The sequence below is a fragment of the Salmo salar genome, chromosome 26 (genome assembly GCF_965601325.2).
Source record: "Salmo salar chromosome 26, fSalSal1, whole genome shotgun sequence".
In the NCBI taxonomy this organism is placed as follows: domain Eukaryota; kingdom Metazoa; phylum Chordata; class Actinopteri; order Salmoniformes; family Salmonidae; genus Salmo; species Salmo salar.
Genome location: NC_138316.1, coordinates 40,767,007 through 40,783,329, shown reverse-complemented (window position 1 = coordinate 40,783,329; position 16,323 = coordinate 40,767,007). Strand labels below are relative to the sequence as shown.

At 41.3% G+C, this 16,323-nt stretch overlaps 1 protein-coding gene across 2 annotated transcripts in view; it reads right to left on the bottom strand.

The window, feature by feature from the left end:
- Positions 1–16,032, bottom strand: part of LOC106587654 (uncharacterized) — a 33,151-nt gene extending 17,119 nt beyond the window's left edge. Inside the window, exons 1-14 of one of the 2 annotated variants that reach the window (XM_082969709.1) lie at positions 15,799–16,032; positions 13,914–14,043; positions 13,324–13,479; positions 13,079–13,216; positions 12,641–12,792; positions 10,231–10,334; positions 9,843–10,035; positions 9,551–9,688; positions 9,317–9,460; positions 8,992–9,127; positions 8,748–8,898; positions 8,513–8,649; positions 4,406–4,517; positions 3,499–3,562 (exon numbers count right to left, since the gene is read on the bottom strand). In XM_082969709.1, coding sequence (XP_082825835.1) covers positions 3,499–3,562; positions 4,406–4,517; positions 8,513–8,649; positions 8,748–8,898; positions 8,992–9,127; positions 9,317–9,460; positions 9,551–9,688; positions 9,843–10,035; positions 10,231–10,334; positions 12,641–12,792; positions 13,079–13,216; positions 13,324–13,479; positions 13,914–14,043; positions 15,799–15,822 — 1,779 coding nt within the window. In that variant the 5' untranslated portion in view covers positions 15,823–16,032. Of the gene's footprint in view, positions 1–3,498; positions 3,563–4,405; positions 4,518–8,512; positions 8,650–8,747; positions 8,899–8,991; positions 9,128–9,316; positions 9,461–9,550; positions 9,689–9,842; positions 10,036–10,230; positions 10,335–12,640; positions 12,793–13,078; positions 13,217–13,323; positions 13,480–13,913; positions 14,044–15,305; positions 15,751–15,798 lie in introns of those variants that run through there. The other variant, XM_082969710.1, reaches the window with a different exon arrangement.
- Between the last annotated feature and the right edge of the window lie 291 nt (positions 16,033–16,323).

Genomic DNA, 16,323 nt, shown 5'->3' with positions numbered 1-16,323 from the left:
CGGTCTGTGAGAGCCAGAGATCTTGCTTGTTTGTAGGTGACCAAATACTTATTTTCCACCATAATTTGCAAATAAATTCATTAAAAATCCTACAATGCGATTTTCTGGATTTTTTTTCTCTCATTTTGTCTGTCATAGCTGACGTGTACCTATGATGAAAATTACAGGCCTCTCATCTTTTTAAGTGGGAGAACTTGCACAATTGGTGGCTGACTCAATACTTTTTCCCCCCACTGTATGCTAAGCACTTGTTGGCTGCTTTTCCTTCACTATGTGGTCCGACTCATCCCAAACCATCTCAATTTGGTTTAAGTCGGGTGATTCTGGAAGCCAGGTCGTCTGATGCAGCACTCCATCACTCTCCTTCTTGGTCAAATAGCCCTTACACAGCCTGGTGTTGGGTCATTGTCCTTTTGAAAAACAAATGATAGTCCCACTAAGCCCAAACCAGATGGGATGGCGTATCGCTGCAGAATGCTGTGGTAGCCATGCTGGTTAAATGTGCCTTGAAGTCTAAATAAATCACAGACAATGTCACCAGCAAAGCACCCCCACACCATAACACCTCCATGGTTTACGGTGGGAAATACACATGCGGAGATCATCTGTTCACCCACACCGAGTCTCACAAAGACACGGCGGTTGGAACCAAAAATCTCAAATTTGAACTCCAGACCAAAGGACATATTTCCACTGGTCTAATGTCCATTGCTCGTGTTTCTTGGCCCAAGCAAGTCTCTTCTTCTTATTGGTGGTTTCTTTGCAGCAATTCGACCATGAAGGCCTGATTCACACCGTCTCCACTGAACAGTTGATGTTGAGATGTGTCTGTTACTTGAACTGTGTAAAGCATTTATTTGGGCTGCAATTTCTGAGGCTGGTAACTCTAATGAACTTATCCTCTGCAGCAGAGGTAACTCTGGGTCTTCCATTCCTGTGGCGGTCCTCATGAGAGCCAGTTTCATCATAGCGCTTGATGGTTTTTGCGACTGCACTTGAAGAAACGTTCAAAGTTCTTGAAATGTTCTGTATTGATTGACCTTCATGTCTTAAAGTAATGATGGACTGTTGTTTCTCTTTGCTTATTTGAGCTGTTCTTGCCATAATATGGACTTGGTATTTTACCAAATAGGGCTATCTTCTATATACCGCCCCTACCTGGTCACAACATAACTGATTGGCTCAAACGCATTAAGAAGGAAAGAAATTCCACAAATTAACTTTTAAAAAGGCACACCTGTTAATTGAAATGCATTCCAGGTGACTACCTCATGAAGGTGGTTGAGAGAATGCCAAGAGTGTACAAAGCTGTCATCAAAGCAAAGGGTGGCTACTTTGAAGAATCTAAAATCAATTTTGAATTGTTTCACTTTTTTGGTTACTACATGATTCCATTTGTGTTATTTCATAGTGTTGATGTCTTCACTATTATTCTACACTGTAGAAAATTGTTTTAAAAAAATCAAGAAAAACCCTTGAATGAGTAGGTGTTCTAAAACTTTTGACCGGTAGTGTATATCATTAATTATATATTAATTATCACAAATATGTATGATATACAGTTAAAGTCGGAAGTTTACATACACCTTAGCCAAATACATTTAAACTCAGTTTTTCACAATTCCTGACATTTAGGTCAGTTAGGATCACCACTTCATTTTAAGAACGTAAAATGTCAGAATAATAGTAGAGAGAATGATATATTTCAGCTTTTATTTCTTTCATCACATTCCCAGTGGGTCAGAAGTTTACATACACTCAATTAGTATTTGGTAGCATTGTCTTTAAATTGTTTAACTTGGGTCAAACGTTTCAGGTAGCCTTCCACAAGCTTCCCACAATAAGTTGGGTGAATTTTGGCCCATTCCTCCTGACAGAGCTGGTGTAACTGAGTCAGGTTTGTAGGCCTCCTTGCTCGCACACACTTTTTCAGATGTGCCCACAAATTTTCTATAGGATTGAGGTCAGGGCTTTGTGATGGCCACTCCACTACCTTGACTTTGTTGTCCTTAAGCCATTTTGCCACAACTTTGGAAGTATGCTTGGGGTCATTGTCCATTTGGAAGACCCATTTGTGACCAAGCTTTAACTTCCTGACTGATGTCTTGAGATGTTGCTTCAATATATCCACATAATTTTCCTTTCTAATGATGCCATCTATTTGTGAAGTGCACCAGTCCCTCCTGCAGAAAAGCACCCCCATAACATGATGCTGCCACCCCCGTGCTTCACGGTTGGGATGGTGTTCTTCGGCTTGCAAGCCTCCCCCTTTTCCACCAAACATAACGATGGTCATTATGGCCAAACAGTTCTATATTTGTTTCATCAGACCAGAGGACATTTCTCAAAAAAGTCAGATCTTTGTCACCATGTGCAGTTGCAAACCGTAGTCTGGCTTTTTTATGATGGTTTTGGAGCAGTGGCTTCTTCCTTGTCAATATAGGACTTGTTTACTGTGGATATAGATACTTTGTACCCGTTTCCTCCAGCATCTTCACAAGGTCCTTTGCTGTTGTTCTGGGATTGATTTGCACTTCTCGCACCAAAGTACATTCATCTCTAGGAGACAGAACACGTCTCCTTCCTGAGCGGTATGACGGCTGCGTGGTCCCATGGTGTTTATACTTGCGTACTATTGTTTATACAGATGAACATGGTACCTTCAGGCGTTTGGAAATTGCTCCCAAGGATGAACCAGACTTGTGGAGGTTTTTCTGAGGTCTCGGCTGATTTCTTTTGATATTCCCATGTCAATCAAGGAGGCACTGAGTTTGAAGGTAGGCCTTGAAATACATCCACAGGTACACCTCCAATTGACTCAAATGATGTCAATTAGCCTATCAGAAGCTTCTAAAGCCATGACATAATTTTCTGGAATTTTCCAAGCTGTTTAAAGGCCCAGTCAACTTAGTGTATGTAAACTTCTGACCCACTGGAATTCTGATACAGTGAATTATTGTCACGCCCTGACCTGAGAGAGACGGTTTATTTCTCTATTTTGTTAGGTCAGGGTGTGGGGTGGGCATTCTATGTTTTGTATTTCTTTGTTTTGGGCCGAGTGTGGTTCCTAATCAGAGGCAGCTGTCTATCGTTGTCTCTGATTAGGAATCATACTTAGGCAGCCTTTTCCCACCTGTGTTTGTGGGTAGTTGTTTTCTGTTTTGTGTTTCTGCACCTGGCAGAACTGTGTGCTTTCGTTTCCCTTTGTTATTTTTTGTTTGAGTGTTTGTTTGATTCAATCATGAACACGTGCCACGCTGCATCTTGGTCACCTCTCTACGACAGTCGTTACAATTATAAGTGAAATAATCTGTCTGTAAACAATTGTTGGAAAAATTACTTGTGTCATGCACAAAGTAGATGTCCTAACCGACTTGCCAAAACTATAGTTTGTTAACAAGACATTTGTGGAGTGGTTGAAAAACTAGTTTTAATGACTCCAACCTAAGTGTATGTAAACTTCCGACTTCAACAGTTTATCAGAACATCTTGAATTACCAGTATGGCCTCTTTAGGAGTCCTGGTGGTCATGAAGGTCAGGTCACTTCTGATGTCTCTCATTCTGAAGAGAAATGAAAGACATCCCATCAGGAATAAAAGGGACATGGAACATCACGTCTGGCATTATGAGCTGTAGCTGCAACTAGTTTACCATAGAAATATAACCCACTTCTGAGTTTCCATAGATACAACTATACTATGGACTGTAGTGCATTTCATTTGTTCATTATTAAAGCCATTCAGCCCTGTACCCCAGCTTTTAAATAATGAATCTGGTTATGCTGCCAGATAACCTAGATTATACAGCATTTCACAAGTCTGAAGACTAGTAAAGCACATTTCACTTTTCATGTCCATTACACTTTAACAGGAGGAGGTAGAACAGGCTTCAAGCTAGAATCATTAGTTGCTGCATCCATTTTTGGACTCATCAATTAATGATATATACACATTTATTTGTGAAAAATATAACTTAGAAATGCCTCATGAGCGTAGTTCAACTGTCATATCCCATCTGAACCCAACATATAAAAGATTGTTTTACTCCCAATGTAAAAATAAAAAAATGTGAACAAATACTGTATAGCCTCAGAACATGGTTAAAACTATAATTTTGATGTCATGGATGGTTATTTCATCCGCACATAGCACTTGCTCTGAATTTGAGAGTGGTTACATTACTTCAGGTCCATCCCTCAGCTTTTTACCAAAACACAGGTGGGTGACTGCTTTGTTATTGTTTCAATGAAGGATTCCAGCTTTAAGGCCAGAAATTTGATGAAGAAGATAGTTCAGTTCATGAATTGATCAAATGTTTTTCTTCATGAACAGACCACCATTTATTGTGATGCTTCATGTCATCGCAAACAAAGTATTTGGCACATTTTCAGATGGAGGTACTTACGCATTTGCCAACTCGTCCACATTCAACGTTTTGAATTTCATAGCTAAGCAATCAAAAACGGAGATATCCTGAGGAGATCCTTTTTGTTTACAGATGTAAACACCAAGGTTATCTGTCAAGGAGAGGCATTTGTTGAAATACAACAAACAAGTATTTCTCCAAAAACAACCTGCAACCAATCATTAGATGACAACCAAATGACGATAATAGTCCAGCTTTTACAATAACGAGACAGCCGAAGCAGGACGTTTATATTCTTCTAAAACGGATCATAAATAAGCAGAGCCCACTCAAAAACATAAACACTACTTATGTTTCAGAGCACACAGTAAAGTTTCAAGTGTTTCAAATATTTACTGTGTGTTTTTATTCTACTTGACTTTATAGTACTACTGATATTGATTACTGCATCGTTGGGAAAGAGCTTGCAATTAAGTCATGTCACTGTATTTGTGCACGTGGCAATAAAACTTGAAATGACACCAACACAGACTATGAGGCGTCCTTCAAGAGGCCTGGGTTCAGTCCAAAATATCACAAATTGGATAACTTGAGTTAATTATTTCCCAATAATTATTTTAGATTTGCAAATTTATGCTAACATCCTACCCCCTAAGGACACTTAAATAGATTATTGCAGGAATATCTAAAACATTGGCTAAATTCAAACGGAACGTCCCTGATACATTAGGAAACAAGGCCCAGTACTTTGTTGACTACACACTTACCCAACCGTGGGACAGACTGTGTTTGTTCCCAGACTCGGGGCTCTGACTCTCTATTGGTTACACAGACTTTTGGCCTACCATCCTTTTCTAGCCACCTCTCACCGGCTTTGTATTCATGTTACCTGATGAAATTGCTGTACAATATGATCTTGTTGCCATCTGATGCACATTCAGATGTCATAAATCAGTACTGCAGAGCTCTCCCTGTCCTATGCCGTGCCTTGATTGTATTACTGTTGATGATATCTGGAAATGTGCATGTACACCCTGGCCCATCTACTGTTGCTAGCCCCAATTCTGACTTGTGCTCTGATATCTGCTGCACTGATTTCTGCTCTCGTAAAAGCCTGGGTTTTCTGCATGTTAACACTAGAAGCTTATTACCTAAAATGGATCAATTGAAAGTGTAGGTTCACAGTTCCAATCCAGATGTGTTGGTAATTACTGAGACGTGGTTAAGGAAGAGTGTTTTGAATACTGATGTTAACCTTTCTGGTTATAACCTTTTTCGGCAAGACAGATCTTCCAAAGGTGGGGGAGTGGCAATCTTTACCAAGGAACACCTTCAGTGCTCGGTTGTCTCCACCAAGTCTGTCCCCAAACAATTTGATTTGCTGGTTTTAAGCATTAAACTTTCAAATAGCTCTTTGTTGACTGTTGCTGGGTGCTATCGTCCTCCATCAGCACCGGCCTGTACCCTACATGCCCTAAGCTCTCTCCTGGCCCCTTACACTAAGTCTGAATTTGTCCTGCTAGGTGACCTAAACTGGGACATGCTTAAACCACCTGACCAAGTCCTAAAGCAATGAGACTCCCTAAATATCTCTCAGATTATCACCAGTCCCATCAAGGTATGACTCCAAACACCCAGAAAAGGCTACTCTCCTCGATGTTATCCTCACAAATAATCCTGATAGGTATCAGTCTGGTGTTTTCTGTAATGACCTTAGTGATCACTGTTTTACAGCCTGTGTTCAGTAATGGCTGCTCAGTGAAACGACCTGTCCTGATTTGTCATAGACGCTTGCTAAAAAACTTTAATGAGCAAGCCTTCCTTCATGAACTGGCCTCTGTAAAATGGTATAGAATCAGCTTGAAGATGCTTGGACCTTCTTTCTTGATGTTTTCAATGGTGTTGTTAACAAACACGACCCCATAAAGAAAATGAGAATTAAAAACAGGTTCAGCCCCTGGTTCGACCGTGATCTTGCAGAGTTACTCCACCTCAAGAATTGCATTTGGTGAAAGGCTCGGCACACGCATATTCAGGCTGACGCTCTCGTTCAGAAAAATGAGAAATACGTGCACTAAGGCTATCCGGAAGGCCAAAGTTAGTTACTTTAAGGAGCAGTTCTCTCTCTGTGGGTCTAACCCCAAGAAGTTCTGGAAAACGGTTAAAGACCTGAAGAATAAACCCTCCTCCTTACAGCTGTCCATGTCCCTTAATGTTGATGATGTGGTTGTTACTGACAAGAAGCACATGGCTGAGCTCTTTAATCACCACTTCATTAAGTCAGGATTCCTATTTGACTCAGCCATGCCTCCTTGCCCATCCAACATTTCCTCATCTCCCACCCCTTCTAATGCGACTATCCCCGATGCTTCTCCCTCTTTTTCCCCTGCCCCGCTACAAAGTTTCTCCCTGCAGGCAGTCACTGAGTCCGAGGTGCTAAAGGAGTTCCAAAAACCTGACCCCCAAAAAAACATCTGGGTCAGATGGTTTAGACTCTTTCTTCTTTAAGGTTGCTGCCCCTATCATCGCCAAGCCTATCTCCAACCTTTTTAACCTGTCTCTCCTTTCTGGGGAGGTTCCCATTGCTTGGAAGGCAACCACGGTTCATCCTTTTTTTAAAGGGGGAGATCGAGCTGATCCTAACTGTTATAGGCCTATTTCTATTTTGCCCTGTTTATCAAAAGTGTTGGAAAAACTTGTCAATAATCAACTGACTGGCTTTCTTGATGTCTATAGTATTCTCTCGGGTATGCAATCTGGTTTCCGCTCAGGTTATGGATGTGTCACTGCAACCTTAAAGGTCCTCAATGATGTCACCATTGCCCTTGATTCTAAGCAATATTGTGCTGCTATTTTTATTGACTTGGCCAAAGCTTTTGATACGGTAGACCATTCCATTCTTGTGGGCCGGCTAAGGAGTATTGGTGTCTCTGAGGGGTCTTTGGCCTGGTTTGCTAACTACCTCTCTCAAAGAGTGCAGTGTAAAAAGTCAGAAAACCTGCTGTCTCAGCCACTGCCTGTCACCAAGGGAGTACCCCAAGGCGCAATCCTAGGCCCCACGCTCTTCTCAATTTACATCAACAACATAGCTCAGGCAGTAGGAAGCTCTCTCATCCATTTATATGCAGATGATACAGTCTTATACTCAGCTGGTCCCTCTGCGGAATTTGTGTTAAATGCTCTACAACAAAGCTTTCTTAGTGTCCAACAAGCTTTCTCTACCCTGAACCTTGTTCTGAACACCTCCAAAACAAAGGTCATGTGGTTTGGTAAGAAGAATGCCCCTCTTCCCACAGGTGTTATTACTACCTCTGAGGTTTTAGAGCTTAAGGTAGTCACCTCATACAAGTACTTGGGAGTATGGCTAGACGGTGCACTGTCCTTCTCTCAGCACATATCAAAGCTGCAGGCTAAAGTTAAATCTAGACTTGGTTTCCTCTATCGTAATCACTCCTCTTTCACCCCAGCTGCCAAACTAACCCTGATTCAGATGACCATCCTACCCATGCTAGATTACGGAGACATCATTTATAGATTGGTAGGTAAGGGTGCTCTCGAGCGGCTAGATGTTCTTTACCATTCGGCCATCAGATTTGCCACCAATGCTCCTTATAGGACACATCACTGCACTCTATACTCCTCTGTAAACTGGTCATCTCTGTATACCCGTCGCAAGACCCACTGGTTGATGCTTATTTATAAAACCCTCTTAGGCCTCACTCCCCCCTATCTGAGATATCTACTGCAGCCCTCATCCTCCACATACAACAGCCGTTCTGCCAGTCACATTCTGTTAAAGGTCCCCAAAGCACACACATCCCTGGGTCGCTCCTCTTTTCAGTTTGCTGCAACTAGCGACTGGAACAGGCAGCAACAAATACTCAAACTGGACAGTTTTATCTCAATCTCTTCATTCAAAGACTCAATCGTGGACACTCTTACTGACAGTTGTGGCTGCTTTGTGTGATGTATTGTTGTCTCTACCTTCTTGACCTTTGTGCTGTTGACTGTGCCCGATAATGTTCGTACCATGTTGTGTTGCTACCATGCTGTGTTGTCATGTGTTGCTGCCTTGCGACTGTAAATAAAAATGTGTTCTTAATTGACTTGCTTAGTTAAACAAAGGATAAATAAAATAAAGCCTACTTTCTTCCAAGAAAATCAGACGTGGTCCAGATACTCCAACATCCTTCAACTGTAATGCTGGAGTCACTGTCAGATTAACATATTCTTTCACTTTTTCCTTCATCTTGGCAAATGTGTCATCGAGAATAATCTGAAAGCTTTAATTTTTATTCGACACTTAGCATTATTATCAACACATATATTTATATAGAACTTATTGTGTGATAAAAGCAATGTAAAGAGGAATCATACATACTTTTGGCCAGTCACAAGTCCAGATGAAGCCCACTTAGGGAATGTTTTGATGAATGGAGGCAGACTGAGCAAAATCCTTTCAACATCAGAGGCTCTAGACATTGAAGTCTCTGTTAGGATCTCCACAGAGCAGTTTGGGATTCTCTCTCCATCTTAACAATGGGAAAACAGTAAATCATGCAATTAAAGATCATGCTACGTAAAACTATTAAAAAATGCTTAAGATTGCTTATGTTTAGTTTTACCTTTGATTTTCTGCAGAACATACTCTCTTTCAAAGACATCTGGTAACCCAGGTACTCGAACTGGGTCGCAGAAACGTTCTCCAGGTTGAGAGTACAAGACTATGGGTACATAGACCTCATGTTGTGAACTTTCTTTCTAGGGTAGATAGAAAGGTCAAAAGTAATTATTACACTGGGGTTTGTATGATACATGTACACAGTGTTATGCCTGTAAAGTCTAGGTGCAGTATCTCAATTCACCATTTAAGTTATTTCATAACGTGTTTCAGTAGGCTACAGTAGAAACAGCTTTAATCAACAGCATCTCAAAAGACAATGGGCACACCTTTGCTTCAGATAACAGGTGGGCCCAGCACACTGGTGCATTCTCAAAAACCTCAGAGTCTTCAATGATTTTGTCACCTCTTCTTTTGTGGAGGCTTGGCAACAGCTCTCTGAAAAGATTGTACAATCCTTCAACGATAGCAACCTAAAACAAATGTATACATTTTATTAATACATTTGTGGACATATTAAATGATATTATATTTGTATGCTTTTGTGACAAAATATATATCACCTTCTGGGTCCTTGTTCCAACCTCATTTCTGCACAACAGCCGATGCAAACTTTGGGCCAAAGGATTGCACCCACTGAGCTTTCGAATGTATGCAGTCACTTTGTTTAATCCATCTCCAGAACGTTTTTCTCTATCGCTCTGTAAAGATTAGGGGGAAAGCATCGAATGTGTTATAGCAGGGGACGAAGTCCACATCAAAACCAATGAGAGAAGCAAAGGAACCCTGTTGCACGCTTGGCCTGAGCATGGTCAAACATGACAAGACAGTGTAATACATTTTGGAATATCTCACAATGGCATAAAGTGAAGAAAAGAAAGCACTGAGTCCTTTCTGGGATTGTTCCACTGAGGGTACGACATCATTGAAGTAGAATTCCATAGCGTCTGGCCGCTCATCAGGGAAGGAGGACAAAGAAAAGCCCACAGTTGACTCCTCATTGATTCCACAATCTAGTAAAGTCTGTCCAACTCCACCGCGTTCACGTCTGCAGAAACATCAATAATGACTTAATAATGATGGCTTATCATGGCTAGTGATGCTTTGTGAAAGAAAACGTATTGATACCATCAGTAGTCAAAATATTAGATGTGCTGGGGTTTTTAAATGTATGTGTTTTTTATGCTATTAAATGTATTACAAATTCCTTAATGATTAAATGAATTAATGAACATAACATTACTTGTAATGGAGGACATGTGCTGGGATTCCACTTTCACCAGAGAGCTTCTGTCTCAGATCTCGTAATGTGTCACTTGCCAAGTCCACCTTGACCTCAAAGTCTCCCTGTTGATGAAAAGTTTTCATACACTGCTCAAAAAAATAAAGGGAACACTAAAATAACACATCCTAGATCTGAATGAATGAAATAATCTTATTAAATACTTTTTTCTTTACATAGTTGAATGTGCTGACAACAAAATCACACAAAAATAATCAATGGAAATCCAATTTATCAACCCATGGAGGTCTGGATTTGGAGTCACACTCAAAATTGAAGTGGAAATCCACACTACAGGCGGATCCAACTTTGATGTAATGTCCTTAAAACAAGTCAAAATGAGGCTCAGTAGTGTGTGTGGCCTCCACGTGCCTGTATGACCTCCCTACAACGCCTGGGCATGCTCCTGATGAGGTGGCGGATGGTCTCCTGAGGAATCTCCTCCCAGACCTGGACTAAAGCATCCGCCAACTCCTGGACAGTCTGTGGTGCAACGTGGCGTTGGTGGATGGAGCGAGACATGATGTCCCAGATGTGCTCAATTGGATTCAGGTCTGGGGAACAGGCGGGCCAGTCCATAGCATCAATGCCTTCCTCTTGCAGGAACTGCTGACACACTCCAGCCACATGAAGTCTAGCATTGTCTTGCATTAGGAGGAACCCAGGGCCAACCGCACCAGCATATGGTCTCACAAGGGGTCTGAGGATCTCATCTCGGTACCTAATGGCAGTCAGGCTACCTCTGGCGAGCACATGGAGGGCTGTGCGGCCCCCCAAAGAAATGCCACCCCACACCATGACTGACCCACCGCCAAACCGGTCATGCTGGAGGATGTTGCAGGCAGCAGAACGTTCTCCATGGCGTCTCCAGACTCTGTCACGTCTGTCACATGTGCTCAGTGTGAACCTGCTTTCATCTGTGAAGAGCACAGGGCGCCAGTGGCGAATTTGCCAATCTTGGTGTTCTCTGGCAAATGCCAAACGTCCTGCACGGTGTTGGGCTGTAAGCACAACCAACACCTGTGGACGTCTGGCCCTCATACCACCCTCATGGAGTCTGTTTCTGACCGTTTGAGCAGACACATGCACATTTGTGGCCTGCTGGAGGTCATTTTGCAGGGGTCTGGCAGTGCTCCTCCTGCTCCTCCTTGCACAAAGGCAGAGGTAGCGGTCCTGCTGCTGGGTTGTTGCCCTCCTACGGCCTCCTCCAGGTCTGATGTACTGGCCTGTCTCCTGGTAGCACCTCCATGCTCTGGACACTACGCTGACAGACACAGCAAACCTTCTTGCCACAGCTCGCATTGATGTGCCATCCTGGATGAGCTGCACTACCTGAGCCACTTGTGTGGGTTGTAGACTCCGTCTCATGCTACCACTAGAGTGAAAGCACCGCCAGCATTCAAAAGTGACCAAAACATCAGCCAGAAAACATAGGAACTGAGAAATGGTCTGTGGTCACCACCTGCAGAACCACTCCTTTATTGGGGGTGTCTTGCTAATTGCCTATAATTTCCACCTGTTGTCTATTCCATTTGCACAACAGCATGTGAAATTTATTGTCAATCAGTGTTGCTTCCTAAGTGGACAGTTTGATTTCACAGAAGTGTGATTGACTTGGAGTTACATTGTATTGTTTAAGTGTTCCCTTTATTTTTTTGAGCAGTGTATAAAAGTATTAAAGGTAGACTCAGTGGGATGACGTAGATGCACAAAGTAAACAGCATAGTGGGTCAATTAAAGAGTGCAAGGCAAGACTTCTCAGCTGTTTTGGTCCCATAACTAACGCTTTGTAGCAGATACTGTGCGTGACAAAGAAAATGATCTCCACTACCTGTACCCCCGCACATTGACTCGGTACCGGTACCCCCTGTATATAGCCTCCTTATTGTTATGTCATTTTCTTGTGTTACTTTTTGATTTCATCGTATTTATTATTTAGTAAATATTTCTTGAACTGCATTGTTGGTTAATTAAGGAACTGTAAGTAAGCATTTCACGGTAAGGTCTACACCTGTTTTATTCGGCACATGTGACAAATAAAATTTGATTTGAGCAAAGTCTTGCATCGCGCTCATTGCAATATTTGCAGTGCTGCTCTTGGCAACATCATTTCGCTAAGTCTACCTTTAAATAAAGGACAGCAATGATTTACGAAGAAATCCAGGGATCACACCCTTTCATACACACAGGTTTGGGAAAATGTAGGCTACAGTAATAGCTGATTTGTGCTTTATCCGGAATTCAGTGTGTACGGTAACAAACACAGAATGTGGCATTGAAAAAACTTCCCCCCACTTCACCAGTCAACGTGTAACCATCTGTGTATGGAACGCAGATCCAATAGAGTACACCAATGTAAAGATGAATTCACCTTGAGCATGATGTGGCATCGAACATTATCCTCTCCTGTCATGTCAGTCATCTCTTGCAGTGGCACTAGCAGGGCTTGTCTCAAGTTCTCCTTGGGTGTAAACATGGCATAGAGCTCACTTCCATTTTCAATGTGCCTGTCTTTCAAAGACCCTAATGGGTGAAATAGAAGATGCATGCCAACACAAGGGATGGTCCATGTCATTACACAAGCTTCTTTTCACTCAGATTATACTGAAGTAGAGAATAATTACCAACCCTTTCAAATGGACGTATACAATGATTTGTATCATAATATACTGTAAAGTGTTGTACCATGCAAATATGTCTTAGAGGCTACATGCATTTGATTGTATAGCTGTGATACAGTTATGGGGCCAAAAATGATGGGAACTGAGTGAAATAAGAAAACTATGCAAACTGTATCTGGTTAACTGACATGTGTTAAAGAAAGGATCATCAGTTAGAGGCATTCCCTCAACTGTGTAGAGGCACACAGCTTTAGAGTTCTCAATGCCCTCTTGGTGACAGATCCTTAGCATCAGATCTTCAACGGTGTTTGTAGCAGGATCCATGTCTGCATTCAAAATTGTACAAAAGGGAGTAAGGATAGTTAGTGATGTGATGCTTTTGATTTCTCCCCTCTTTCCTATAAGGACTACATAAAGATGGTGTATGTCTCACCTGTGATCTCTTTCAGCTCAGGACAGTGGGGGTATGTGTACCACAGTCGGAAAGACTCCATTGGTTTTTGTACAGGCATCGCTTGCTGTGGCGCTCTGAGTCTTTGGATGAAATCTTTCATTTTCTCAAAACGATTCTTCTCTACTTGACTGAAACCTGTTAGCAAATTAGGGGCATTGGACAAGTTGAATGCATGTCTATGGTGAGTGAGACAACCAATTATTATTTTATTTTTTTAAATAGTGAATTTACATATGACCAATCAGAACAGTTTACATATGACCAATCAGAACAGTTTACATATGACCAATCAGAACAGTTTACATATGACCAATCAGAACAGTTTACATATGACCAATCAGAACAGTTTACATATGACCAAGCAGAACAGTTTACATATGACCAATCAGAACAGTTTACATATGACCAATCAGAACAGTTTACATATGACCAATCAGAACAGTTTACATATGAACAAGCAGAACAGTTTACATATGAACAATCAGAACAGTTTACAGAGGAATAATGCAGTTGTTGGCATGATGGGATACTTTAAATCACCCGAGTCAGTAACCGGTCTGTGACCTTACCCATTTTGTCTAAATCTTCACCATTTACGCCATCGGTGAAATCTCTCTCATCTTGGACACCCAAAGAGAGGAATTTGTGGTAGTAGGTGTCCAGTCTGTGCTGCCGGAGAAGGTTGTATATTGTATCCATCTGAAAAAAAACAATCAGGTCAGACATCAAATATTTTGAGAACTAGTTTTGGCACAAGACTTTTCCTCTCAGCCAAATAATGCTCTGCACCAAGAAGAAGAAATAACGTTCCTAGTTTGTAATTCACTTGAGAAAAACAAAGAAAGAATGGGGATTGTATAATGTCAATGTCTCTTTATTCTGTAGAGAACTGGCGTTTCTTCACAAACTAAAATGTTTATTTATTAGTGTTAATTTAAATGTATGATTATGCCTCCAACCTGCACTGCACACCTTAATCACTGGATATTTACTTAGTAATGGCTGTGACAATAGCTTTGACTGTTTGTTGGCCCGTTTAAGTCCTCCGCCTCATGTTCTGGAGTAGCCAAACTGAGTTTTATTAAGACATTACACATATAGCTCTGGAGCAGCTCACACACCTGGGGTGTATTCACTAGGAACCAAACAAGCAAATGGAACGAAACGGGGAGGGACCTACCTGAATTTGTCCAATAGAAACTCTTATTTTTCGTTGCAAAACGTTTTGGACCAATGATTACACAACTGATTAAACATATTGCATTCTAAACTGAAGCCCATGATAAGCAGTTTTAGGAGTCAAGTGTGTTGGTAGAGTGTGGCAATAAAGTGTGTCAATCAGACCCCTGGGGATGGTTGTTCAAAAGTTATCTGATTGGATTACCCCTATCGGATAGGATTAGAATAGTTTTTTTTACAAAACTGAAAAATTGGATTCTGATCCTCCGGATAGGGATAAGGAATTGGTCATCCAATCTGACCTTTAAATCAGGGATTGTAGGTCATTTTTCAAAACTCAAAGGTAGTGATTAGGATAGTTTTATTCCCAAAAATCTGGATTATCTCGATTCCACTAGGAGGGTAGATTTAGAAAGGTGAAAGGCACTACAACCAAGAAATATCAATGTAACTCAGGGGAGGTTTATCAAAAACGTTCTTCCATCTGAAAACCAAAGGTTCATTATGTTAATGCCCTGAACAAGGCACTGTTCCCCAGTAGGCCATCATTGTAAATAAGAATGTGGCTTGCCTAGTTAAAAAAAAAGGTCAAAAAATAAATAAAATTGACCACAGTATAGGTAAGCCAATGTGGTCAGTTGTTATATTGAGAAGTGTCAAATAAATACATCCATTTACTTATAAGTGAAATGCAGGCTCTACTTTTGTGAATCAAGGTACCTTATTCATGTGGTTTAACTCATGTCTGTTTCTCTATGACAATGAAGAAGTAGTAACACAACCTGTCCAGTAGATGGCGAGGTGTAGGCCTGTTCAAAGCACTGAACACCTGGATTCTGTGACCTTGATATTGTAGTATCCGGATCAGAATGATCCTATCCAATTATTTTCTGGAAAATCGGCTCAAAAACAGACAGATCGATTTGGTCCTGGATAGCAAAAATGAGGATTACAGAATCCGGATCCTTCTGATCCCCCAAAATGTTTTGAAAAACCGTCCCAAGGACTGGAGTTTGCCCATCCCTGGTCTGGAAAATGCCAGGCTATGCCTAAACCAAGCCTTCCGTTGGTCTGGTGTGCATTAGTATTACCGGTCTATATGACATGTCATTATTTTTCATGTTGACATTATGAATCAGTTATATTAAATGTTACAGTGAGTTTAGCTGGCTAAATATGACAACTGAGCGCGCGCTAAAGTGAGCTAGCTAACATCGTCAGGCCCTTCCAAGTAATAATGGACAACTTTTCCAGGAACTGTGCAATAATACTCACGTTTACACATTGAAGGCCTGCCATTGGGTGACAGGAGCTATAGAGCTATGCCTACTCAGTCGGTTAAATTTACACTACGGAGACTTTTGATAGCTGGGTTCAGCAGCTGCTCGTCTTCAACAGTGTCGATGTTTTTGGGGAACTTTTTTGTAACTACGTTTTGATTTCCGCATTTCTATACTTTTTTTGTAACTACCTTTTGATTTCCGCATTTCTAGACTTTTTTTGTAACTACGTTTTGATTTCCGCATTTTACACTTGTTTTACTGTTAGGTGTTGTAGCACCATCTGCTGGAGATGTGTCGGATTGCTCACCAGGGAATAGGCGAGTCCGACAGCAGTCCAGTTCCATCTGCGCTGCCCTGCAACAGAAAAATAGGACCGTCTTTAGGACTACTAGGCGCTTATTCTGCCGAACGTCTATTGAATAGCCATTGTTTTGGTTGTAAGGAAATTCCTTTTTCATTATTTTTTATTTTCTCATAATGTCTGCCACTGAAGAGAGGTAAGAATTCTGATATTATT